The 26,074-nt window shown below is 57.4% G+C and overlaps 2 protein-coding genes across 10 annotated transcripts in view; one reads left to right on the top strand and one right to left on the bottom strand.

Moving 5' to 3' along the window:
* Nucleotides 1-272: 272 nt before the first annotated feature.
* Nucleotides 273-21,343, top strand: MTSS2 (MTSS I-BAR domain containing 2). 6 transcript variants are annotated; one of them, XM_074314595.1, is made up of 14 exons: nucleotides 273-777; nucleotides 5,555-5,616; nucleotides 5,704-5,777; nucleotides 6,597-6,681; nucleotides 6,763-6,854; nucleotides 6,940-7,014; nucleotides 8,242-8,399; nucleotides 8,849-8,956; nucleotides 9,889-9,986; nucleotides 11,453-11,675; nucleotides 17,110-17,184; nucleotides 17,493-17,669; nucleotides 17,833-17,998; nucleotides 18,113-21,343. In XM_074314595.1, exons 1-14 carry the CDS (start codon nucleotides 709-711, stop codon nucleotides 18,838-18,840), a joined length of 2,190 nt encoding a protein of 729 aa, XP_074170696.1. In that variant the 5' UTR covers nucleotides 273-708; the 3' UTR covers nucleotides 18,841-21,343. The 6 variants fall into 6 exon arrangements, with proteins under 6 accessions (XP_074170696.1, XP_019613255.1, XP_019613244.1 ...); XM_019757696.2 differs by having other exon boundaries at nucleotides 276-777; nucleotides 11,549-11,675; nucleotides 18,074-21,343; XM_019757685.2 differs by having other exon boundaries at nucleotides 278-777; nucleotides 18,074-21,343.
* A 505-nt stretch (nucleotides 21,344-21,848) lies between these two features.
* The window catches only part of IL34 (interleukin 34), a 57,939-nt gene continuing 53,713 nt past the window's right edge, over nucleotides 21,849-26,074 (bottom strand). For 3 of the 4 annotated variants that reach the window (XM_019757718.2, XM_019710133.2, XM_019710142.2), the window contains exons 4-7: nucleotides 25,218-25,295; nucleotides 24,787-24,948; nucleotides 22,706-22,841; nucleotides 21,849-22,478 (exon numbers count right to left, since the gene is read on the bottom strand). In XM_019757718.2, coding sequence (XP_019613277.2) covers nucleotides 22,306-22,478; nucleotides 22,706-22,841; nucleotides 24,787-24,948; nucleotides 25,218-25,295 — 549 coding nt within the window. In that variant the 3' untranslated portion in view covers nucleotides 21,849-22,305. The remainder of the gene's footprint in view (nucleotides 22,479-22,705; nucleotides 22,842-24,786; nucleotides 24,949-25,217; nucleotides 25,296-26,074) is intronic. The other variant, XM_019710150.2, reaches the window with a different exon arrangement.

Below are 26,074 nucleotides of genomic sequence, written 5' to 3'. Positions count from 1 at the left end.
CAGTGTCTGGGATGAAACCTCTCAAGGCGGGTGGCCCCTGGAACACCCTGTGCCCCTGCTGTGTGTGCTGTATGTGTCCTGCGGGATGCCCCCGAAGGACCCCAGCCCGCCGCCCGTCTGCTGAAAGCGCGGGAAGCCCCCGACCGGAGACCAGAGGCTGGGAGGCGGCGGTGAGCCCCTAGCCGGGGGCGGGTCCCACTCCCGCGAGAGAGCCGGCGTGCTCCGCCCCAGCGCCGCCCCCGACCCGCGGTGGCGCCCTTGCCTGCCGCCCGGCTCGCCGGACCAGTCTGGCCGCGCCGGGTTCGGATTTCAAAGCTGTGGTGCCTGGCGGCAAATGGGCCTGCGCCCTCCCGGCAGTTCCCACAGCCCCTCCCGCCGCCACTCCCCCTCTGCGTCCCCCTCGCCGCGCCCACGTGACGCCCGCGCCGCGGCGGCTCCGGTTACCGCCGCCTCAGTCCCCGCGCCGAGGCTGCGCCGCCAGCTGCCCGCGCCGCGCCGCGCCCCCCGCGCCGCCGCCAGTCCCGCCGTGACATGGCCCGCGCCGCCCTGCGGCGGCCCGCGACCCCGGAGCGTGGCGCGGCCTGCCGCTAAGCGCGGCCCCGAGGCGGCTGGCCCGGCCCGGCCCCGGAGCGAGCGCCCGCCGCGGCCCGGCTCCCCCGGGTCGCTTCCCTGCGCCCCGCCTGAGCCCCGCTGCCGCCCGGCCGGAGCATGGAGACGGCGGAGAAGGAGTGCGGCGCCCTGGGCGGGCTCTTCCAGGCCATCGTCAACGACATGAAGGTAACGGGGCGCGCGGCGCGAGCGCGGATCCTCTCGGGGGACGCGTGGCGGCGGGCAGCACTGCCCCGCTGTGTCCCTGCGCCGCGGGGTCCGTGTGTCCTTGTCTGAGTGTGTCCGGCCTGTGTCTGCTGTTCCTCTGCGTCTCCGGGAGCGCGTCGGGAGGGTGTGGGTGCCCGTGTGTCAGGGTGTCCGTACGGTCCCCGGGGTCTATGCCCGGGGTCGTCCGGTTGCGACTCCCCCGTGGGGTCCTGACCCGACCCTACACACACCCGGGCTCCCTGCACTCCAGACCCCCAAACCATGAATGGGGTTTGGCTCGGGGCGATTCTACCACCCGTTAACTGGTCCGGTCTCTCCGGCCTCCGCCCCCTACACCACCATGGCCTCCCCACCTCCCTCCCCTCCCGCCCCCCCCAAGGCTGGCCTTGGAGCCCAGACAATGCTGTCACCACCAAAGCAGGGAAAGCCGTTAACTCCTTCCCCACCGGCCTTGGCCACTGCACCCGACCCCCCGACTGCCTCCCCAGGTCCCGACCTCCGCCACAAGCCCCAGGAAGCTTCAGGACTCCAAGGTCTCCAGGACTGTCCCTGCCTCCCAAGGCCTCTGTCCTCACCTTGGAAGAAGGAGAGGAGAAGGTTGGGGTTGGTGGAGCAACACCAGGGGAGGGCCTTCCCTACCTTACTTCCACGCCAGGCCCTCAGCTGCAGACCCCTCCCCAGGATTGCCCAAGGTCAGGCTGGAGCAGGTCACCCGTTCCTGACCCACCACTGGCTCACCAGGTGGGGAAACTGAGGCCTGGGACTGGCTCAAGGTCATTAAGAGACTGTGGGATGCTGTCCCTCACCTCACCCCTCATTGTTGATCTAGGAGATGAGGGGCATCCTGTCCCCCAAAGAGGCCAGGGTTTGGCCAGGCTGACTCAGGCTAATGAGGCGAAGAGAAGGTCTAGCTCCATTGACAGGATAGGGGGTCAGGAACCAGCATTCCTACCCTTTTTGGGGGGTGGGGGGTGGAGAAAGAACAAGGGAGAGAACTGGGTTCCCCGTGGGAGCTCCTGAGATCCCCCACCCTCCCGACCTATCACATACTTCCAAGTACACAGCATGCAATCCCACGGTGATATCACAGGCCCAGGGGGAAACACCACTCACTCAGGTGCAACCTGCCCCCCCAGTGCCTAGGCAGGCCCTTCCGGGGAAGGGGATTGCAGGCAGGCCAGGGACTCCTGGTGCTGCCAGGAGAACAGCCCCAGGGGCAGCTGCCAGATAGACTGCCCCCCCCAGAAGCGGACTGAAGCTACCTTGGCCAGGGACTGCAGAGCTGGCAGCATGCAGGTGCCCCCACGCCTGTGTGGGGTGCTTCCCTTGAGACCCCCATCCCTTACAACTCCACCTCCAGGCTCTTCTGCCAGCCCTCAGAAATCCTGGCCTCTCTGTGCCCTCAGCAGCCCCTCCTGCCATGTGGACATCATAGCCTTGGCACTGGGATCCCCTCCTGGGACCCAGCGGTCCAGACCACGCTCCCCCAGCCACTCCCAAGGCAGGCTGAGGGTGGGACCTTCCCGCACCGTCTCCCACTGACAGTCTCTCCAAAAACACTGCAAAGAGCAGCAACTTTTGCTTAGAGAAGAGGCAGGACTGCCTCCCTCCCTCTCTAGCCCATTTGCAAAGAAATTTGGGATGAGACAGAGGGAAACAGGCTCAGATGGTAGCAAGAGTTCAGGGAGGATTTTCTGATATGTGGAGGCAAAATGGGAGAAGTTTCACCTGGCGTGATGCCAAGTACCAGTATTCCCCTACCTAGGCCACATGCACGTGCGCTGGCCTGAGACAGGCAGGGGACTGGGCCACCTGGAGGCCCATCACCTGGATTTAGGGAGCAGCTGCTGGCTCTTTCCCTCTGTGTCCTGAGCCACAGAAGCAGCCAGGCTCCCCCAGAGGAAGGTGGCAGGTTGAGAAGACCGAGCTTGCCTTGTGAGGTCTCTCCACAGTGTGTCCACACGTCCCACAACAGCCCACCCCGGCCCATCTGGAGGCCCAGACACTGGCCTGTGGGTCAGGGGAGAAGGCTCCTCAAGCCGCACCTGGAACCTGGGGGCAACACTCAGGGATGGGGAGGGGTCTCTCAAGAGCATTTCCTGCCAGCTGTGCCTCATTTAACTCAGCTTAGATGCCTACTGGGTGCCAGGCTGCTCATTGAAGCCCATAGAGGGGCAGGGGCTTGCCCAAGATGACAGGAGTAGCGAGGCACCTGCAGCAGGTGAAGGAGGCCTCCACCCAGCACGGGCCCATCCAGAAAATGGGCTCCTAATTTTTGCCTACTCTCAAGGGTGGGGAGTGTCACCCAGACACAGAGGCAGGAATCCTGCTAGGGTTAAATGAGCACTTACTAGGTGCTGGCACAGTGCTAAGTGTCTCTACACTGACTTAACAACAGAGGTGCAGTTCCCATCCCGATCTTCCAGGTGAGGAGACAGGCTCAGAGGGGGCCCTGGCTCAGGGTCACCCAGGAAGCCCCCTCTCAGGGACTGTAGCCTGGGTCATTTACCTGCACGACCCACGTCTGGACCACGAGCACCGCCTGGCAGTCTCCAAGCACCAGGGGCCCCAGCAGCCTCCTCATGGGTCTCATCCCATTCCGTACACACCTCTAGCGACAAGCACGTCACCTGTCCCCTCCAGAGCAGCTCACTGCACTGGGGGAAGGAAGAGCTGGGTGTTTCTCCCATCCCTGTGGACCCTGCCACCTCCGCACCCTTGATGTCCAGATACTCATCTCCCCTGGAAGTGAACAGTCAGGGGATCAGATCCTGACTGTGTCACTCGGAGGCCTTGGGCAAGTCTAACCTTAAGCTCTAGCCTTAGTTTCCTCACCTGTAGAATGGGGGTGATAACAGTATTCATTTTACAGGGCTGTTGGAAGAATTCAGTGCCATCACAGTGACAGGGCTCAGCACAGAGCCTGGCCCGCCACAAGCACTTGATGAACAGTAGCAATCACTGTCCCTAGTAGAACAACCCAGGGTCTTAGAGCCAGACGCCAGGCCATGGCCAGGGTCAGGACACTCCCCTGGGGCACTGGCTGCTCCGGCCCCTCAAAGCCTTGTCTCGGGTCTTTTATGAATAACCAGTGGAGACCCCAGTCCTTAGTGACCAAGGTTCTTGGTTCATCTGCTGAGGAGGAACAGCCTGGCCTCCCCGTGCCCTCTCTTGTCCCCTCCCCACGGGAAAGCGAGGCTGTGAAGTCTGGCTGAGTCGCTCTCCGCATGGGCCCCAGCCCAGCAGGGAGTAGGGACCTATCTCATCCCGCTTAGCCTACTCGCTTGCTCTGTCAGACTGCCTAGAGGCTGCTTCAGGGGCTAAGAAGGTTTCCTGAGGTCCAGCACAGCTGCCTCTGTACCCCTGTACCCCCAGCATCGTCTCTCCTCCCTGGAGGTCTCAGCAAGGCTTCGGGCTGGAGGGCTTGAGGTGGTGGGAGGGTGCCACCTTTCAGAAGACCACTGGGAGTGCCAAGGTGAGGGTCAGCTCCTCGGGCCTGCCAGGGATGACCTCCCAGGCCCCTTTCCCCTGAGCTGTGCCTGCATGGAGACAGCCCACCCGCAGCCTCCCCCTCCAGTTCCAGCCTGTGTGAACTTCTCAAATATTTGCTTTCCCTGGGCACTGTTTGGGCGGCTGGGACGGGAGGGAGTTTCTGAGGCTCCCAGAAGCGGCCCCTGTCTCCTTTCCACCCCTGCAAGCTGTCCTCAGCTGAAGAGGCCATCTCGAACCTGCCCCGGGGTTCCAGCCCAGCAGAGCCTCCCTCTGAAGCCAGGGGGCTGGGGTTTCCATCTTGCCCCTTTCGTCAGAAATAGCCCCACCCCCAGCACCCCATCCCACATGGAAGGGAGGGTTGGAAGTCCCTTGGGCCTGGGGTTTTGTTAGCCCAGGACCCCCTTCAAGGATCGAGGCCTCCAAATGGGCCCTTGGGCCGGGGCTGAGGTTCCTCCAGGACCCTGCAGCTGTGGGAGGGCACGTTAGACGGAAAAGCCCCTTGATCAGACTGGACAACGCGGTCGCCAAGAGCTGGCCTCCCTACTGGGAAACCCCCTCCCAATTTGGAGCTTTGGGCCAGGCTGGGATAAAGGCCACACTGTGTCCCCAGGAGGGGAAGGGAGCCGGGGGTGGAGAAAGGTGGCTCTGTTGGTCGCACAAGGCCCCATTCAGCCTGGGGCCTGGCTGTCCTGGGCAGGCTGGCTGGGCCCTGCAGCAGCCACATCCTCCCCAGGCCTGGGAGCCACTGCTGCTGGCCTGCAATGGACGGATGGCCGGGCTGGCAGAGCTTCCGGGGCACATAGTGGGGGCCCCCAGAGGCCCCAGTGTAGACCTGGTGTGCCTTGAGCCCTGCCATTGTACACAGTGCCATATGGAACACCCCAGCCTGTGTCCTGGAGAACGTGCTGTTCATCCGAGATCCCCTGCTAGGCCCCTGGGGAGGCCCGAGGAGACAAGACCTACCTGCCATTTACTATTTGCGTCTCTCTTGACGGAGGATGCAGACCGTAACAGTCCCCACTGTAGACAGGAGGCCGAACTTCCTGTCAGGTAGGAGGGATGAGCAAAGGCGCCTGTTCCCAGGACCAGGGCTTTCTCATGCTCCATGGCTCTGTCCCTGGTCCTCTGTCCTCCCAGAGGGCCCAGGAGCCTCCACAGGGGCAGGGCTGCTCTCCCAGAAATTGCCCAGGGTCTGAATGGAGCCCTGCAGCCCCATGTCTCACTTCCTCTCCCATCTCCTCGGCAGAGCTCCTACCCCATCTGGGAGGACTTCAACTCCAAGGCCACGAAGCTGCATTCCCAGCTGAGGTGAGGCTGCTGGGGGTGCCCCAACTGGGGGGGAGGGCGGAAGGGAGCGCACCTCACCACAGACCATCCCACTGTCCATCTCCCCAGGACCACTGTGCTGGCTGCTGTGGCCTTCTTGGATGCCTTCCAGAAAGTGGCCGACATGGCCACCAACACCCGAGGTGGGGAGGGGGCGTGGCTGGAGGTTGGGGCAGCTCCAGGTCAGGCTTGGAGGCTGGAAAGGCTGAGTGCAGTATGAGCTGAGCCAGACCCAGTCTGCACCTTGAGTTCTGCTCCCTAATGGAAGGAGCTGGTTGTAGAGAGAGTGAGGCTCTTGTCACTAGAGGCATGCAAGCAGAAGTGGGTGAACCATGACAGGAATGTTACAGGGGGGTTCTGTTCTGGCTGTGGGTGGGCCTTTGACCCCTCAGCCCCAGTACTTCATTTCCTGTCAGTGAGTCTGATTATGGCTTCGTCTCAGCCACCCCCATCTGCCCTTCTGAGAGCACAGGGGCAGGTGAGCCTTCCCTGTAGGCCAGGCCATCTCTTCTTTCTGGTCCGAGTAGCACGGACCTGGGCTCCTGTTCCTTGGGGCGGTGAGAACTAAGGCAATGTGTGTGTGCCGGGCCTCTTACTCCTGTGTCTGGGCACCTGGAGGGGGTTTCTGATGGGGTGGGAGGGGATTTTGCCCAGTCTTTGGTTCTGGCCTCTCGCAGCCGGGTGAAGGGAGGCTCCTGGCCTTGACCACCAGAGCACCCGCAGCTGCAGGAGGCTGGCATAACCTGCGTGGGCAGGGCCTTGGTCCCACACGGAGGAGAGGCTCAGTAACTACTGGGAAATGATCAAATCCCCCTCTGGGGCCGGCAGGATTGCAGAATGCTGGGGGCAGGGAGCGGGCTGCAAGTGGGGCCTTTGCTGGCCAGCTCGCCCCCTCGTGGCCGAGACCGGGACTGCAGAGGCCCAGGCGGGCCCCTACCCACGCCGTGCGCTTGCCTCGCCAGGGGCCACGCGGGACATCGGCTCAGCGCTCACGCGTATGTGCATGCGCCACCGCAGCATCGAGACCAAGCTGCGGCAGTTCACTAAGTGAGTGGCCGCTGCGGGCGGGCAGGGTTGTCGCAGGGAGACTCTTCCGGTGGCCCTGACCTATACAACCCCTGTCCACAGCGCGCTGCTGGAAAGCCTCATCAACCCACTGCAGGAGCGCATCGAGGACTGGAAGAAGTCAGTCAACCAGCTGGACAAAGACCACGCGAAAGGTGGGGCGGGTGCTTGGGATGGCGCTTCCCGCCACCACCTCGCAGAGACACTAGTCATAGTGCTCCTCTCTCATCCCCTGCACAGAGTACAAACGAGCCCGGCACGAAATCAAGAAGAAGTCTTCAGACACGCTGAAGCTGCAGAAGAAAGCGCGCAAAGGTAGAGCCCAGAGCAGCCCACGGAGGCACAGTCCCACCAGCCCACTCCACATTCCCCGCCACCCTCTGAGGCGCCCCAGGGCATCATCCTGGCCGGAGGGGCCCTATGCTGGACACAGGACCCTCTAGTCTGTTGGGTGGGACAGAGGGAGCCTCCCTGCATCCCAGACCTGGCCCCAGACCTCCCCTCTCAGGGAGGCGGCAGGAGGCCCCACAGGCCCAGGCACCCCACCCCACCCCAGGAGTGGCTCTGTCCATCCGGCTGTCTTTCACACATTCTTTCTTTCTCTGTCTCTCCTCCCACATCTTTCCTGTAGAGCTACTTGGTAAGTCAACTGTCCGTCCCTCCAGCTGCTCCTCCCGTCCTTGTCGCATTTGTCTGTCTCCCCCAGCTCAGGGCCATTGGAAGGAGCCTCTCCAGGACAAGGAAGAGCGAGGAAGGCAGTTGGTCCAGCGAGGGAGGGGCCTGGGGCACAGTCCCCCTGGGGTCCCCAGTCCCCCTGGCCAGGGATGAGTCCGGGGCCACCGCTGGGTCAGTCTGCCAGGCCATGCGGGCTTGGACGGGGCCAGGTGGGGGCACAGGCCCTGGCTGCCCTATCCCGGCCCAGCCTAGAGCCCTTACCTGTCGCTTTCCCACTTCTTGTCGCACCACTCCTTCACATCACCCTCTTGCCTCTCTCTGTCTCTCTCACTGCTTCTTGGTGTTGCTGTTGCTGTCCTTGTGCAGAGCTCAACGGGGGCCCACACTAAAACACCCCCTTCCCTGCCCTCCAGGATGCAGCCCCACATCTCCTGACCATGGCCTGCCCAGCAGCTGAGCCCCACGCTCCACTCTGTCCTGCTTCCACACTGCTTTCCTGTATCCTGGGAAGCAAGGGGGCGCTGTTCAGTGGGAGTGAGGGTGTCCTGGGGGGTGGAAGACTCAGCTGTTGTGGAGGTTGCCGCTGGGCTTCCCCTGAGCACAGCTGTTCCAAGGGCAGCCCTGAGTCTGCCCAGGACGCTGCTGACCCCAGGTCCTGGGTGGCTTGGCAGCTTTGGTGTCTTTCCCATGTGCATGTCTGTCTGTCCTCTTTGCCTGCTCTGGGGACCAGCCCCTCCACAAGCCTTGGAGTCCTGACTGCCCTCCCCGTCCCCAGGCCCCCATGGCAGTGCCCAGCCCCATGGCCAGGGACACCATCCCGGGGCCTGAGCCCCAGATGCAGCGAGCCTCTCCTCCCTACCCCTCCAGGGAAAGGAGACCTGCAGCCCCAGCTGGACAGCGCCCTGCAGGACGTCAACGATATGTACCTGCTGCTGGAGGAGACAGAGAAGCAGGCGGTGCGCCGGGCCCTGATTGAAGAGCGCGGCCGCTTCTGCACCTTCATCACCTTCCTGCAGCCTGTGGTGGTGGGTCCTTGGGGTGCGAGCGGCGCGCAGAGCACCCCACAGTCAGGCTCGTTGAGCAGTCCCCTCGGCATGCCACCACCCCCACATTCCAGGAAGGAGGATTTGGGCCCAGCTTGGCTTGAGCTCTTCTTGGTGACTTGATGGTCCCGGCAGGTTAGGCGGAGCCCAGAGTTGACCCTTTGACCGCAGAGAAAGGCCACTTCTCAGGGATCCCTGGCTGGGTGCATTTGGGGCCACATGGTCCTCGCCCAAAGGCAGGTCTCCTAGCTCATCATCACTGATGTGCTCTGGACACGTGTTCTCACCAGCCCCAAGCTGGGCACGCCCCGCCGGCAGCAGCCCCAGCAGCCCCGGCTGGCAGGGAACGGGGAGGACAGGCCAGGGGAGGCCTGTTCCTGCAGGCTGGCGGGCAGCGCCGGGCTCACACTCCTGACACACTGCTTCCTCAGAACGGGGAGCTGACCATGCTGGGGGAGATCACCCACCTGCAGGGCATCATCGACGACCTGGTGGTGCTGACCGCAGAGCCCCACAAGCTGCCCCCCGCCAGCGAGCAGGTAGTTAGCCCTGGGGACGGGGCGGGGCGTGGGGAGGGGATGGCCTGCCCTTGGTCAGGGGCAGTAGATGAGGAAAGGAGACAGCATTTGGGGGAAGCAGCTGGGGACAGAGGACCAGACATGTCCTGACACCCACTGTGAGGTATCCAGGCGCACCTGCCCGGGTGAGGGGTGGTGTGCCCAGACCCAGGGGGTCCTCAGACTGAAAGCAGATGGGCAGAAGTTCTGCGTGTGTGGGCTTGGCCCTGAGTTTGCCCCCGGCTCCACCTGAACAAGCCGGACAGAGCTGGTGCTGCCTGCCCACGCCACCCCCACTGTGCTCCCCTGGTCCAGCCCTGTGGCACTGCTCTTCCTGGGCACTGACTGAATGTCCAACACTCTGCCATGCACTTTCCACACCTCATCTCATTGACTTACCTCCACAGTCCTCTTAAGACAGCAATGATTGGCTGCGTTTCACAGGAGAAAACAGGCTCAGAAAGGTTTAGGAACTTGCCCGAGGGGCACAGCAGAGCGAGGATTTGACCCCCATGGTGTCCTTCGTGGTCACTCTCGCCTGGCTCCTCTGTCAGGAGCACCTACTTCTCCCATGTCCCCTGTCTGGCCCAGGCTGGGCTCAAAATTTACTCAGTGTGTGTGAGCCGAGGGCCTGGCCCAGGTGCAGCAGTGTCTCTGGGAATCAGAGAGGGTAGGGTCTCCCCCAGCCCTCTGGCAGCCCTGCTTTCCGCCCCCAAGTAAGGAGCTGCATTAGGAAGGGGCTGGGGTGGGGGTGCTTCAACTTCTGGGGGGTCTCCTGCTGGGGCCTGGTTCTTAACTGGGAAGAGAGTGGGGGGCCTCTGGCCCTATCAGCCCTCTGGGGGCCCCAGGAAAATGATAAGGCTCTCTGAAGGACAGGGCTGCCTCCAGTGACCCCCACCCATGTGCCTGTCCAGGTGATCAAAGACCTGAAGGGCTCAGACTACAGTTGGTCCTACCAGACTCCGCCCTCATCACCCAGCAGCTCCAGCTCGCGGAAGTCCAGCATGTGCAGGTCAGTGGGGGGTGAATGGGGGGTCAGGAGGGTGCAGGGATACCCTGGGAGGGAATGGGGACGTTCCCACAAAGACCGCACTAAGAACTACTTCAGGGGCCCAGAATTCACACAACTTCTGCATCATCCAGGACTTTGCAAGTGCAGAGGGAAAATACACCCCCAGCACAAGACTGCTGCTGGCACGGGCATGTGTTAGCAAGAGTGGGGGTGCAGGAGCAGCTTCGTTTATGGAGCCATAACTGTACCAGGTGCCATGCTCGATGCTTTATGCATTTTCTGCATTGAATCCTAACTCCACCATATCGGGTATGGTGTTGTGTCCATTTCACAGAAGGGGAAACAGACACAGTCCCCATATTTAAGCACTGGGCTCTGCCAGTCCCAGCACAATCTGGAGGAATAGTAAGAATCTAAGATCGGGGAGGGCGTGGGGGCTTCGGACAGCATGTGCTGAGGCCACAAGCATGCCTTCCGGACTCTCCAGCCTGGTTGCTTCCTGAGTACTGGTTCCCGGGCAGCTGCCACAGGCCCGAACCCTAGCCCAAGCTGGCCCCCCAGGTCTCACTTAATCACTGGGCAGGCTTAGGGTCAGGGGCACGTCCTGAGCTGACACCAGGTGGGATTTGGAGAAGACATTTAAGAGTCAAGGCTCCTTGGGTGAGAGGGCAGTGAGCACAGAATGAGTTACTCCTGAGGGAGCCCCCTCTGCCCGGGCACCCCTTCTCCAGAACCACCTCTGGCTGGGCACACCTTCTGCAGAGAGAGGAGGGCCTGGGTCTGCTGGACCCGGGGTGGGTGGCCGGCAGAGGAGGGAGGGTTGATCACAAAGGACACCGAGACCGAGAACCGGGGGACTTCAGTGTCACACTCAGGAGGAAAGCAGCCTTCGTTGCCAGGAAAATTGCCCGAGAGTGAAATGGGTGCAGAGAGGACATGAGCTACGGGGACAGGACGCGCACGGTGCTGGGGATGAGGACAGTGATGGGTCCAGGACCCACACAGACCGTCACTACACACTGACGTCCCATTGGGGTTTGATGGCAAATATCCGACTTCGAGAAGGCAGTCTAGAAAGAATCAGACACGTCTGGTTCTAGCACAACTAGGAAGCATACTTGGTGACTCAGTTTCCCCATCATTAACCTGAGGTCCACTGTTCTTACTGGCAGAATAGAAGGCTGAGAGACTGGGCATGTCCTGACAGTGACTCCCAGGGCACTGGAGCACTCCAGGGGCAGGCGCTGGGCCAGCTTTTGGGCGCTGTCCCCTTGGGGCCTACCCTGTCCCACAGCCCCAGAAGCCAGCTCCTCTGTGGCACGTGGGTCTCAGGATCTTGTAGTCTGACGTTGTCTTTTCCTTCCTTTGCCCCTCACCTGTCTCCCCCACCCTCTTATGTCACCCCTCCACACACACCTCTGTGTCTCCCTGTCTGGCTGCTGTGCCCCCTTTCTTCACTCCCCCAGCGCCCCCAGCAGCAGTAGCAGTGCCAAGGGTGGCGGAGCCCCGTGGCCTGGGGGTGCCCAAACATACTCACCCAGTTCCACCTGTCGCTACCGCAGCCTGGCGCAGCCAGCCACCGCCACCGCCCGCCTCTCCAGCATTTCCTCCCACGACTCTGGCTTCGTCTCCCAGGATGCCACCTACTCCAAGCCTCCCTCACCCATGCCTTCAGACATCACCAGCCAGGTGAGGGGGTGTCAGCAGGCCCAGCCGGGTGGGGTGCAGTAGCCTCATGACAGCCTCAGGCGATCCACATGTGCGGCCACCTATAGCTATTGACACTGGCCAGAAGGTCTCCAGGGCCACCACTTTGGGGACCAGCCTGAGTTCCCTGCCTCAAGGCCAAGGTGAAGTGGGAAGGTGTTGGAGCAGCCAGGATCACCACAGCAGTGTCAGCAGGGGGTTTTGGGGACCCCATTTCCTCCCCATGTCTCCATCCTTGCCTATTGCCTTCTTCAGTCATAGGAGCTGGGAGCCGGCAGCTTGCCACTCACTCTGGCTCCCTGGGACCCTCCCCCTTCTCCACACTTGAACCACCTCTCTCTAAACCCAGAGATTGGCCTAAGATTCTCCTCAGATGCAGGCTCTCTCAGTTCCTGCAGCCTCAGTGAGGTGGACAAACTGGGAAAACAGCAGAAGACAAAAGGAGGTCGGGCCTCCTGCCCAGGGGGCTGTCTGCAGGGTGATGGGAGTGACCCAGCCTGCATTTCCATCCAGCCTGCTGTCCCTCCCATCTGCTAGTGCTTCCCTTTGGGCTCAGCATTCCATACTCTCCTGTGCTCTCGCCCCAGGATGTCTCCATCATCCTGACGCTCTCCCTGTGCCAGCTCATTCATATAGTATCATCCATCGGAAAAGCCCTCCCTCCCCGCACATTCTCCTCCAGCCACCTAGTCTCCTCCACAGCAGAACTTCTCAAAAGAGTTGTCTACACTGACCGTCTCACTCATCTCCCATTCATCCCTGTGTGCTTCACATGTCAATAATTGCAAAATATGGATTTCTTATTTTCTCCCATATAGTTTCTACTCGTGTTTGCTTTATTTATTTGCTTTTATTAGGTGCATGCACGTTTAAAATGTTAACTCTTCATAGTGAATTGAAGCTTCTAATGGCATAGTTGATCCTCTGTTCCTTATCCATCGTAAAGGCCATTTTGCTTTGTATTACTGCAGCTACATCAGCTTTATTCTGTCAGTATTTGTTATCACAGTGTCTTTGCTTTTAAACTCACTGTATCTTTATGCTTTAGATGAGTCTCTTATAAACAGCATATGTCTAGATTTTCTTTTTTTTATCCAATCTGACATTCCCTATCTTTTAATTGGCATTTTTAGTCCACTTATATTTATGACTGTTGACGTTTTTTGGACTTCCATCTTACTTTTTTCTTTCTCTTCGTTGTTTTTTTTCTGTGCTGCTTTTGTCTCTTCCCTTGCCTTTTGTTTTTCCTTTTCCCATTATTTCCTCTCTACTGGATTGTGAGTTTTACTCTATTCCTTTTCTTTTGCAGGTTACCTTGACATTTTACCGCATATCCTTAGCAGTCACAAACCCACCTCATGAATAATTCAAGGACCTTAATATATATTTAACTTCAGTCACCCACTCCCTCCCAACTTGCAAGCTACCGTGTTTCCCTGAAAATAAGACCGGATCTTACATTAATTTTTGCTCCAAAAGATGTATTAGGGATTGTGTTCAGGGGATGTCATCCTGTAAAATCATGCTAGGGCTTATTTTCCGGTTAGGTCTTGTTTTCGGGGGAAACATGGTATTACATGTTATTCTCTCCTTTTTTGTAACATCCACAAATGACATTTTTCTTCTTAATGTCATCATTATTTTCTACACAGCAGTATTTTTTTATATATGCATATGTTCACACATTTCTTTGTTCATTTTTTTCTTGAATCTCATATCTTCCTCACTTACTTCTTTCTGCAGTAAAGTACGTCCTTTAGAAGTTCTTTTAGAATATGTCTATAGTAGTAAACTCTGGTTTTTTTATGTGTAAATATGCTTTGTTTTGTCCACTTTCTTGAAAGTTTTCCCAGGGACACAGTTTTGAGATGACAGTTGTTCTCTCACCGTACTTGGAAGGTACCTTTCCGCTGTATTCTGGCTTCCATTGTTGGTTGAGAGATTTGTTATCAGTCACATTGTTGGTCCCTTGTGAGTGCTCTGACCTCTCTCTCTGTGTCAAACCTTCCCATTCTGTCTTTCTGTCTCCTAACTCTCCTACTGCCATCTCCTGTTTTCTCTGTACTACATTATGAATACTTTCCTCAGGTCTGCCAATTTGCTTCTTCTCTATAGCCTCGCCTATCCATTGAGGTTTTTCTTTTAACGTTTTCTTTGATTTTCTTTTTTATCATTACAATAGGTCTAGTGAACATCCGATTAACTTTTTATTTTGAAATAATTTCAGTCTTGTAGAAAAGTTGTAAAACGAATACTGAGTCCCCACGTCCCTTTCCCACAGGCTTCCTTAATGTTAACATCTGACGTAACTACCAGACAATTTTCAAAACCAATACATTTAACACTGGCACAGGGCTATTAACTAACCTACAGTCCTTTTCCAGATTTTGCCAGTGTTCTCACTAATGTCTTTTTTCTGACCCAGGAGTCCCAGATCCATGCCGGGGTCTGCATTGCATTTAGTTGTGATTCTTTAGGCTTTTCCAACCTGTAACAGTTCTTCAGTCCATCTTCCTTTTTCATGACTTTGATACTTTTGCAAAATACTGGTCAGATATTTTGTAGACTACCTCTCACTTTGAGTCTGTCTGATGTCTTCCCGTAATTAGAGGGAGGTCATAGACTTGTGGCAAGAAGAGCACAGCAGTGGCTTTTTGCCGTTCCTCATTCTCACCAGCCCTGGCGTTTTACATTTTGTTCCATTTAGCCGTTCTGCTGGGTGTACAGTGCCCTGTGTTTCTCATTGGCATTTCCCTAATAACTAATGAGGTTGGACACCTTTCCATACTTTTAAAGTCCATTTGGATGTCCTCTTTGGTGAAGGACCTGTTCAAACTTTTTGCTTATTTTTCTACCAGGTTGTTTGTCTTTTTCTTATTGATTTCATAGAATTTACATATTATGGATACAAGCCTTCATCTGATATCTTCTCTGATGTTGTGGGTTCCCTTTTTACCCTCTTATTGAAGTCTTTTCATGAGCTCAAGTTCTTCACTTTAACATATGTCCAGTTTATCCATTTTTTAAAAATCATGCGTGCTTTTTGTGTCCTGAGATATTTTTGTGTATTCCGAGGTCACAATGTTTTCTCTAAAAGCCTTTTTCTGTTGTGTTACCTTTTTCATTTAGATCTACAGCTCATCTGGAATTGATTGTGTGTGTGTGTGTGTGTGTGTGTGTGTGTGTGTGTGGTATGGGGTCATTTCTATACAGATATTTGACAAGTTATTGAAAAGCCCATTTTTCCCCCCACTGCACAGCAGTGCTGCCTTTGTCATCAGTCAGGTGTCTGGGTGTGTGGTTGTTTCTGGAGTTTGTATTCAGTTCCACAGGTTGATTTGTCTTTTCTTGTACCAATACGACACCATCTTAATTACTGTAACTTGATAAAATAATCTTGATACTTGGTAGTGAAAGTCTTCCAGCCTGTATTCTTCAGTATCACATTGTCTAATTTTGGCCCTTTGCATTTCCTGATAAATTTTAATATCAACTTGTCAGTTTCTACCAAAAACAGCAACAGTGATCCTGGGATCTTGCCTGGGATTGTATATCTCTCCCCATTTATTTTGGCTTTACCCTCTTTCAATGTTTTGTAGTCTTCATGTAAAGATTTTGCACATCTATCATTGGATTTCTTTTCCCTGGGTACTTGATGTTTATTGATGCCATTTTAAATTATATTGGCTTTTTTAGGGTTTTTTGTTTATTTTTCAGTAGCTGATATTTAAAATTTGATTTTTTTTGTATATTGATTATATATCCAATAACCTTGTTAAAATCACTTATCAGTTCTGATAATTGTAGATTCTTTCGCATGTTCTACCTGTGCAATCATGTATTTTACAAATAATGACTGCTTTATTTCTTCCTTTCCAATCCTTTTGCTTTTTCCCTCTTTTTCTTGCATATTGCATCACTAGGACTTCCAGTGCTGAATAGAACTGGTGATAGCGGCATCCTTATCTTGTTCATCCTTATCTTGTTCGCAACTCAGAGAAAAAAGTATCGCTATTTGTATAGATTATACTAAGGAAGTTCCATTCTATTCCTAGTTTTAAGGTATTTTTTTTTTTTTGTTTTGGGGGAGTTTTTTTTGGGGGGGCGGATTTTTTCATGCCTAAGTGTTTAATGTTTTCCATTCAGTTTTCCAAATACTTTTTTCCATCGGTTTTTTTGTTTTGTTTTGTTTTGTTTTACCAATTGCATTGGTAAAAATTTAAGTTTCTTTATTGTTTCCTTTGAATCCTCACCCTCTGGTGCTTTGTTTCCTTTTATTTTGGTGATCATGTTTCATTACAAACTGTAAAAAACCCAGAGGTCTAACTTAAGGATGATTTAGAGAATTTGACAGGATCTGGGGTGAGGCATGCTACTGATCGGTCCCCTTCCAGGTTCCCTGGCTGAATTTGGGTCACCCTGCCACGTGCCCAAACTGCCCACCACTGTGTGGAAGCCGGCATCTGCCCTGGGGAACCCGCATGGTCCTGTTTCTGCTCTTGCTTCTTTTTTCTTCACTTTTCTTGTTGTTGTTTTGAGTTGGGGGGCCTCCCAGGGTACCTCATCCCCTCTGACTGCCCAGGGAGGAGTCTCTGGGCACACTCAGTCCACTCTTCAATGGACTTCTGCCCCCACCATTCCTCTGAAACAGTTGTTGAGGTCTCCACAGATGCCCCTTTGCCCTCATCTGATGGACCCCGTGCAGCATCAGCACAGCTGACCCTCCTTCATACATCAGGTTCTTCCACTGATTTCTGTGATGTCACCTGCTCATGGTTTTCCTCCCACTTCACCAGCAGCCCCCTGTCACTCGCCTTAGCTGGCCCTCCTCTTCTTCCCAAACACTAAATGTTGGCATGCATCAGGTCCTTGAACCTTTTCTCTTAACTACCCTCAGTGCCAAGGTGACCTTATTCTGTCTTATGGCTGCTGGATTTGTGGCTCCAACCCTAATGTCTCCCTAAACTCCAGACTTGTAAATACAGTTGCCTACATTGCATCCGTGTGTCGATATCAGTAGGCAGCGCTGTCTAACATGTGCAGGATGGAGCTCTGGACTCCACACTTCCCCCTGGCCTGCCCTTCTGAGGAAACCGTGACGCCATCAACCCAGCTCCTCAAGCCAGTTGCCCGCCGCCATCCTTAGTATCTCTCTTTCCCTTGCCCACCACATCCAGCAGCAGCGACTCCTGTCATTCTCAAAACGTGTGGTCCGTGGGCCAGGCTATAGGATAGGTCAGTGCCAGACGTGTGCTGTCTGGGTGCTGCCTTCTGCTGCAGACGCTCACAGCCATGGCCCTGGAGGGGGCGGGGGCTGCAGAATCAGAGCACCCCCCTGCATGCCGGCCCTGTGACCAGCTCTGTTCTCTCCTCTCCTCCGGCCTCCCCGCCCTGCCTGCTGGCCTCTTCATGGCAGAAGTCCTCCAGCTCTGCATCCTCTGAGGCCTCGGAAACCTGCCAGTCCGTTAGCGAGTGCAGCTCCCCCACCTCGGTCAGTGCTCCCCACCTGCTGAGGGTTACAGGGAGGGCCAAAGTCCAGCTAGAGGGTGTGCACACAGCACCTGTTCCCTGAAAGAAAAGCTCCCTGGGCAGCACTGCAGCCACTCCGCACACACGCACATCTTTTCCTCCCGCGCCTGGTGGGACCAAGGGGTCACAGTGCCTTCCAGACTCTGTCCTTGACCTGGATTGTGAGCCCACATAGGCCTGGAAGCCCTGACCTTTCACTACAGTGAGGTGCTCCTGGGCCGGGGACAGCAGGACCGCGGGTCCCCCTGACCCGCCTGCCATGTCCTACAGGACTGGGCCAAAGCTGGCCCCCACGAGCCACCCTCAGGCACCACCCTGCAGCGGAGGAAGGACCGAGTGGAGCTGCTCCGAGACCCGGAGCCAGGCCCGGCCAGTGGGGGCACCGTGGGCCCCAGTGGAGAGGAAGCTCCACGCCCCCGCATGTCTCCTGCCACGATTGCCGCCAAGGTAGGCAGTAGCTCCCTGGCAGCCCAGCCAGGCCCCACCTTCACCCCCAGGTCAGTGCCAGGAGACCTGGCGAGCTCTGCCCCCTGGTGGGAGCCCCCTGGAGTCCGGGCTGAGGGGGAAAGATGGGGAGCGAGGTTTCAGCCTCCAGTCTTCCCACCCCCAGCACGGTGAGGAGGTGTCCCCTGCGGCCAGTGAGCTGGCCATGGTGCTGACCCGCGGCCTGAGCCTGGAGCACCAGAAGAGCAGCCGGGACTCGCTGCAATACTCCAGCGGCTACAGCACGCAGACCACCACACCCTCGTGCTCCGAGGACACCATCCCCTCCCAAGGTAGGCCCCGGGGCTGGGGCGGGGTCCTGGGCCTGCAGCCCAGCGGCCCTGGCCCACTGCCTCCCGTGCCCCCAGGCTCTGACTACGACTGCTACTCTGTGAACGGCGACGCAGACAGCGAGGGCCCACCCGAGTTCGACAAGTCCTCCACCATCCCTCGCAACAGCAACATTGCCCAGAACTACCGCCGCCTGATCCAGACCAAGCGCCCGGCCTCCACGGCGGGGCTGCCCACCGCCGGGCTGCCCACTGCCTCAGGCGCACCCCCCGGTGTGGCCACCATCCGCCGCACGCCCTCCACCAAGCCCACCGTGCGCCGGGCCCTCTCCAGTGCCGGACCCATCCCTATCCGGCCGCCCATCGTCCCCGTGAAGACACCCACTGTGCCCGACTCCCCTGGCTATGTGGGGCCCACACGGGCGGGCAGCGAGGAGTGCGTCTTTTACAGTGATGAGGCCGCGTCGCCCCTGGCACCGGACCTGGTGAAGGCCTCCCCAAAGAGGCTGAGCCTGCCCAACACAGCCTGGGCCAGCCCGGCCTCCGAGCCCGCCGGCTACCCTGGGCCAGGGGCCGAGGATGAGGAGCAGCAGCAGCAGCTGGCCGCCAACCGGCACAGCCTGGTGGAGAAGCTCGGGGAGCTGGTGGCGGGCGCCCATGCCCTGGGCGAGGGCCAGTTCCCCTTCCCCACCGCGCTGTCAGCCACCCCCTCCGAGGAGACGCCCACCTTGCCCCCAGCTGCCACTGGGGACCCCCCAGCTGAAGATATGCTGGTGGCCATCCGGCGAGGGGTGCGGCTCCGCAGGACCGTCACCAACGACAGGTCAGCGCCGCGCATCTTGTGATGGCGCCACCCTCCCACCCTCTGGCTGAGTGTGAGGCTGGTGGCCTGTTGAGCAGCGAGGGCTCTGAGCAGAGGCATAGCCAGGAGAGAGCAGAGCCAGGCAAGTTTGGTTTTTTTTTAAATCACACAAGGCAAAGCCACTTTATGAAAAGACACACACAGCTTGGATTTCGACGTTTAAGCAGGAAGTGACTTCTTTAACAGACCTCACTGCGACAGGAGCCTGCAGGCCTTGAACTGGATTTGGAGCCTGTTTTATACTCTCCCTACCTATTGTGTTCCTCCTCTTTCTCCCTGCAGGCTCTGCCTTTCCCACATCTCAGTGAGCCCGAGTCCACTCCCCTGCCCACGGCGGAGGGGCCAGGACAGCCTCTCGCCATCCCACCCACCCGGCCTGGGCCCACAGTGCCACAGCTTAGCTTACCTGGCCCCGGCTTCTCCCCAGGGTTGGTGGTGCCTCGGGCCTTTCCGGAATGCTGGCTGCTCCGCCTCTGACTGAGCCCCTGTCCCTGCCTCTCACTTCTCTGCCTCTCCCGTGCTCCTCTCCATCAGGGAGGCAGGGTGGCTGTGGAGGGGGTGCCCAGTCAGCTAAGGTAGTGGCTTTGACTGAAAAGGTGTGCAGAGTAGCTGGTGGTTGTAGGGGCAGGTGAAGTTGGGAGGCCAGCCCACCATGAGGGAAGGGTCTTGGGTAGGAAATGCAGGGGCCCTGCCTGGAGGAGGCAGGGGACCCTCAGGCAGTTTCCGTGTCCTGCCTTTCCCTTCCCTGTGAGCTGTGGCTGGGGTTGCTGAGCAGGGTGCGGCAGCAGGGAAGAGTCCAGAGGCTTCAGGAGCTGCTTTCAGATGTCCAGTCCGCATCTAGGCATGTCAAAACTAATTCTGGTGGCACTTTGCTCACAGTTTCAGCCACCTTTAGGGGTGGGAGCTGGAGCCGCAGAGGGGATGTGGGGTTATGACTGTAAAATGGAGCTGACTGGACAAGGACCGTATGTGGGGACAGGGTGGACGATACAGGGTGTGTCCAAGAGTGCCTGACGGACGGGGGGCCCCCACAGTGGCCTGATGTACCATGGCAGGACGAGGAGGGCTGAATTGGCTCCCCAAAAGCCAGGGAGCAGCTGTTCTCTCCAGCGTCTGGAGCAAAGCCAAATTAAGGTTGGGATGGCCAGGGGAGGCGGATCTTCCAACCCAGGCCAGGCCGGGTCAGGGGCACGTCCCGGGAGATTGGCTTTGACTCTCTGTTGCCAGAGGAGATGCCATCCCAGGACGCACTCCCCACCCCAGCCCTGCAGTCCTGGCCTGTTCTGGCAGCAAAGCAGGGGTGGGGCGAGCTGGGGGTGTCTTTCCCCTTCCTTGCACCAAGTTGTGCCAACTCTAAGCAGGTAAAAGTAGGTGCACCTCCAGCGAGTGGAGGACTTCGTGAGGTCCTGCAGGCCAGCAGAGAGCTGAGCTCAAAGGGTGGCAGGGCCACAGGGTGGGCGCCGCCCGGACAGGATTGCTGAGTCTCCCAGCACCAGCTAGAGATCCTGGTAGTGCTTGTGCCGGGAACTGGGACCCAGGCAGCATGGCCAGGTGGGGCTGGGGAACCAAGGGTGCCCCCAAGTGGATGGAGCCCCCAGCTCCCCCAGGGCACGTAGAACAGTACCTGTAAGTCACTAGGTCTGAAAACCACCTTGCTGAGCACTGCGGCCAACCTCAGAGCCCAGGTTTGAGCACCTGGACGGGGCCCAGGCCAAGGAGGCCTGAAGAGGCTGCAAGAGCAGAGGGGCCGGTGCGGGCTGCCCTGCGGTGGAGTCTCCACGGCCCCTTCCTCAGGGCTGCACAGGACTCCGCCCAGGTGGGCGTGCGGAGTAGGATGCAGGAAGTGTGAGGGGAGCAGGGTGAGGAGCAGTGGGTTGGAGGGAGGCTGGGTCCTTGGCTTCCAGAGAGGAAGAGCTTGCCTCCTGGGGAGTGGGGGTGGCTTTGGAGGGGGGTAGGGGGGACACAGCCATCCCACCGATCCCCACTTGCCCCTCCCCTCCAAGCCACCCAGGGCTGTACATAACCCCCCGTCCCTTTGACCACCTCTCATCGTCTAGTGACCACCTGTAGGCCCACTCCCCGGGATCCGAGCCAGCCATCCCGCATCAGACTTTGGTTTGGGGGACTTCCTTACATTCGTTTTATTTTTCATTTTGTACAGAGAAATATTCTTTTCAAACTCTTTTGACTGAAGTAACTTTTCTGGTGCTGTTGTTAACTTGTTCCTTCTTTTAATTTATTTTCCCGCCCCAGGCCTCCCCTCATGGTTCCCACTCAGTCTTTCTTCCCTTCACCTCCCCCCTGCACCCCCTCTCCCCCCATCCCATCAGAACCATTTTGTTTCTTTTCTTTCTGTCAGTTTTTGGATAAATTCTCCTCTCCCCTCCTCCCCCTCCACCCCATCCTGCCCTTGATTTAAATAGTCACTGCTACAAGTAACAAATGCACTGTGAAGACCCCAGTATTAATAAAGTTGTACTGTAACACCCATGCCTCCGCCTGCTTCCTCTGCTGCTGCTCACCTGCCGTCTGCAGCACCCCCTTTCCCATCCAGATTCCACACTGAGGGGGTGAGGGGCTCCCTGGCAGCCCAGGCCTTTGTGTAGCAGGACTGAGTCTTGTGCCAGGACGCATACCTTTGAAGGCCTGCCGCAGCTCTGCCCCTGATGGGACCTGTCTTGAGGCAGCCAGATGGAGGAGGAAGGTGGCCAGGAGGCACCGCTGGGGTCAGTCTGACGGCACCTCCGGCCGTGCTGTATCAGCCTCACTGAGGCCCTATGTGCTAAGGTGGGGCTGGGAGGAACTCAGCCCCTCACATGGCCACCATTCCAGCCCCCTGGCCAGGCTCCATTCCAAGTCGGAACCCTCAGACCCAGGCCTGGAGCCGACCAGCTGCCCATTGCACTTGGCCAGCTGGAGCTGGAGCACGAGGTGGCGGAGAGGCTCGCAGCCTTTCCAGGTTCACCCTCGCAAATGCAAACCCAAACAAAAAACAAAACAAAGCGGGTGTTTAATAGAAAACAAAAGGAACTGGAAGAGCACCCACTGTGGCAAGATATGGCATTTGGCTCTGCCCTCTCCTTGGCCTTGCTGAGTTCTGTCCCCTCCACGCCCACCAGCCCACCTGGCACAGCTCTCCCTTCTGCGGCCCAGGAGACAGCACTGCCTTGAGCAAGGCAGCCGGGCGGTGCACGAGGGGCCATGAGCGCTGTCCTGCTCACCTTCAGGTGCCCCCAGGCCCCCCCATTCCTGGTGAGACGATGTGACGTATGGGGGGTGGAAAGCTGAGCCCTCCTTGGGCACAGGATCCTCCTGAAAGGAAAAATACCCTCTCCCAAGGGGGGCTCAGCACCACCACCCAGGGACACCTGAGGCCCAGTCGAACTGTGGGAGCTGCTCCATACAGGCTACTTGGGGCAGGAGGCCTCCTCCTGTGCCCTCAGCAGTTTCACTGAGCTGGGGGACCAGCCTGGGATCCCAGGGAGGGGGGCAGGGAGGTGGGGGGCTCCTGGCGTAGAGGGTATAGCTGGGCGGCCACACACTGTGACGAGGGCTCTGGACTGTGAGGCGGAGGGCTTAGCACCTCACACTTCTGCCAGTTTAGGACGAGGCTTTGTTTACCTGCAGGGGAGAGAGCAAAACAGACTGCAGGAGGGGTCAACACCCCCCTTGGCGCAGACCAAGTCACATTGTTCTTGTCCCCATATGCAGGGCCCATCTCAGCTTCAGAAATAGCCTGCCACCCTGGATATCGGAGAGCATTCCCAGGAGGGTGCCAGCTCTGCCACTGACCCCAGCACAGTTGCCTAGCCTCCTACCCCCAGCCCCATCCACTCAAAGCTCCTTACAGCAAGAGCAGTACAGCAGCTCCATGACCCGGAAGCAGTTGTCCAGCAGGGCTTTGGGCCGCACCAGCTTCAGGCTCAGCCCTGGGGCACTCAGGAGAGACAAAACTGCTTCCACCTTGGGGCCCACCTCCACATCCTAGAAGGGAGAAAACCATTAGGACCACGGGCCAGTGAAGAGACAGGCCACACCCCAAGAGGGCTGTGGTGGGGCTGTCCCACCTAGAGCTGTGCAAACCACAGAAGAAGGACAAGACTTCCTGTGATCAGGAGGCCTGTGAGCAATTTCTCTCCTTCTTGCTGCAGGTGCTAAGTTTCCGGGAGGGAGGGGGTCCCCCTCAATGGCCCTCCCCCAAGCACAACACAGAGCCTTCTCTTTTGTCATCATTTGAAAAATGACTACAGGGGGCAGGCCAGACAGGGCAGACGTCTGGGCATCCTTGCTGTTCTAGCCAGAAATGTGGCGCCTAAGCTGGGAAAGGACCTTCCTGAAGGGAAAATGTGCTGGGTTAAATTGTGTGTCCCTCTGCTATACCCCTAAATAAGCTATGTCTAAGTTCAAACTCCTGGTACCTATGAATGTGACCTATTGGGAAATAGGGTCTTTGCAAAAATAATTATGTTAAGGATCTCAGGATGACATCATCCTGGATTTAGGGTAGGCCCTAAATCTAACGACGAGTGTCCTTCTAAGAGAAAGGACATGAGGACAGAGGGAAAGGCCCTGTGAAGACGGAGGCAGAAGTTGGATGCTGCCACAAGCCAAGGAGCACCAGCAGCCACCAGAAGCTGGAGGAGGCAGAAAGAAAGGTAGGGCTTTCAGAGGGAGCATGGCCCTGCCCACACCTTGATTTCAAATTCCTGGTCTCCAGAACTGTGACAGAATAATTTCTGTTGTTTTAAAGTCACCAGTTAGTGGTACTTTATTACAGCAGCCCTTAAAAAAAGACCTAGCGCGCAAGCTCAGAGAGACAAGTGAGGCTGGTGGGAGGGAAAATGGGGCCCATCCCATGGCCCATCCCCACGGCCTGACAGGTGCCGCGCATAGTCAGAGCAGGTCCTAGACCGCTAACATCGTTAGAACAGATGGAAAAGCTGGTTAAATCTGAACAGCCCAGGTGGGTAGGGCCCTAGCCCACCCCACGATCTCCTTCCTCGCTCCCAAACTAGCTCCCTAGACCTCTCAGAGCCAGAGACACTCTCAAGGAAAATCGAGAATGGAAAACTGTCTTCCCCAAGTCAGCGCCACCACCCACCCTGCCCCAAGGCACAAAAGAGCCACCAAGGAAATCGCTGGGGCACCCAGCCTCTGCCAGAATTTCGAAAGCCTCCTCAAAGTTCAAGGTAGCTGCAAAAGCAGCTGCTAGTCCCTAAGCCAGGGATCCTCAGAAGCTCACATTTGCGGTTGGGTGTTCTGGCTGGGGAGCTGGTGGGGGTCCCCACAGCAGGTGTGTGCCAGGGTCCTGAGGAGGGCTGGGTGGGGTAGGGAGCAGGGCAACACGGTGTAGAGAGGGTCCCACAGCACACATGTGGCCTGCATGGGCACACACTCGTCTGGTCGCCTCACTCCCCAGGCTTTTTGGAGGACATACCCCAAGGCCTCAGATTAACCCTGAGCAGGCAGTTATCAGGAACCCCTTTTGTATTATTATTATTATTCGTTGAAGGCCACAGTTTACATTAAGGTTCACTCTTTATGTTGTACATTCTATGAACTTTGATAAATGCGTAATGTCACATAGCCGACATTACAGTATCACCTCCTGTGTTCCACCTATTCATCCCTCCTCCCCTCTCCCGCAAAGGAACCTTGTTTCGTAGATGCAGAAACAGAGCCCAGGACCGCAGAGTGAGAGACAGAACCTGGAACAGGATCTCAGGCACATCCCAGCCTCCCCTAGGTCATCACTGGCCGTCTCCTCTCCCCCATTTTTCCCACACCCCTCAGGACGCGCCGTAACTTTCCATGTGTTCTCATCCTCCCTCGACAGCCCTGGGCCACCACACGCATGCAGGCCCACACGCACACATGCGATGCACACACGTGCACACGCCCTGCCCGCCCACACCTCCGCCTGGCTCACCAGAAGGCGCTGCTGGACGTCCACCAGCAGCCTGTGTATCTCCTCCAGGTACTGCTTGGACGGGTGGCCCTCCAGGAGCACCTCCTGCACTGCCTCAGTGGCACTGAGACTCACCCAGACCCACAAATACCGCAGCTCCTGCTGGCTCACCCGAGCCCTCTGCTGAGGGATAGAAGAAATCATTGAAACCCTCCAAACATGGCCCTCTGGGCCCTCCTCCCACCCACTTGCCCCTGCATAGGGAGCCAATCACAGGCGCCCACTGTGGACAGCGGGCAGCTTCGGGCCTGGACCGAGGGTGGGCTTGCTTGAAAGGCCGAGAAAGGCCATTGGCAACAGGACAGGACCTGCCAAACCAACATGGCTCTCAGGAGAGGCCCATGGGATGTGTGTGGAGCAGGGGACTCCCCAGCCCAGGAGGGGATTCTCACCAGCCTGGTGACATTGGCCACTCTGAGCACCCCCTCATAAGGCACAGGGACCTTGTAGTTGATGGGGAAGTAGTGTTTCTGTGGAGGTAAAGAACAAACTGTCAGAAACAGCTCAGACAGACGCCACCTAAGCCCCAGATGATTTGCTGTAGGAGGAGGGGACCCGAGAGCAGCCTTGTGATGGCAGAGGTGGCCTCGCCAGAGAAAATGCACTTGGCTTGCCATCAGGATAAGACAGGTCTTTCCTCTGGGACACAGGGGAGCCTGAGACGAAACACTCAGTTGCTGTTAAGGCAGAAGTTTCAGCCAAGAAATAGTATGAGGGACATACTACCCTGAGAGAAGCAGATTCTTTGGGGGTGAGGAAGATTAAAAGTTTACTCTAAAACTTATGACGGTGATGGTTGCCCAACTCTGCAAGAGCACTAAAAGCCATGGAGTGTACACTGAAATGAGTGAATTGTGTAGTATGTGAATCATATCTCAATAAAGCTGTTAAAAAGAAAGACAGAGAGAGCCATGTGCCACGTGGGCGTCTCCACCCTACAAAAAGAATCTGCATTCCAATTTCTAGGTCCTTAGCTCCCCTGCTAATATTAAGTGTTTGGGGCTCCCCTAAAGTTTCCTGGAGTCCATTCCTGAGTCACAGGGTGAGCGTCACCTGGAGGTGGGATCAAAGGTCAGACCTAGTGGGAGGGATGGAGGCCTCCCGGGATGGCTGGCAGAAGGAAGAAGGGACAGTACGTGCAGACCAGGCGCGTCGGGGTGTATGGTGGAGAAAGGGCCAGGTGGTCTCAGGACTGACACAGGTCCAAAGAGAGAGCCTGAATTTCCCAAACCTGTGGGCTTGGGAAGAG

Source organism: Rhinolophus sinicus, linkage group LG11 (genome assembly GCF_036562045.2).
Source record: "Rhinolophus sinicus isolate RSC01 linkage group LG11, ASM3656204v1, whole genome shotgun sequence".
Lineage (NCBI taxonomy): Eukaryota > Metazoa > Chordata > Mammalia > Chiroptera > Rhinolophidae > Rhinolophus > Rhinolophus sinicus.
Note: the sequence above shows the minus strand (reverse complement) of the source record. Positions and strands in the feature narration are given on the sequence as shown.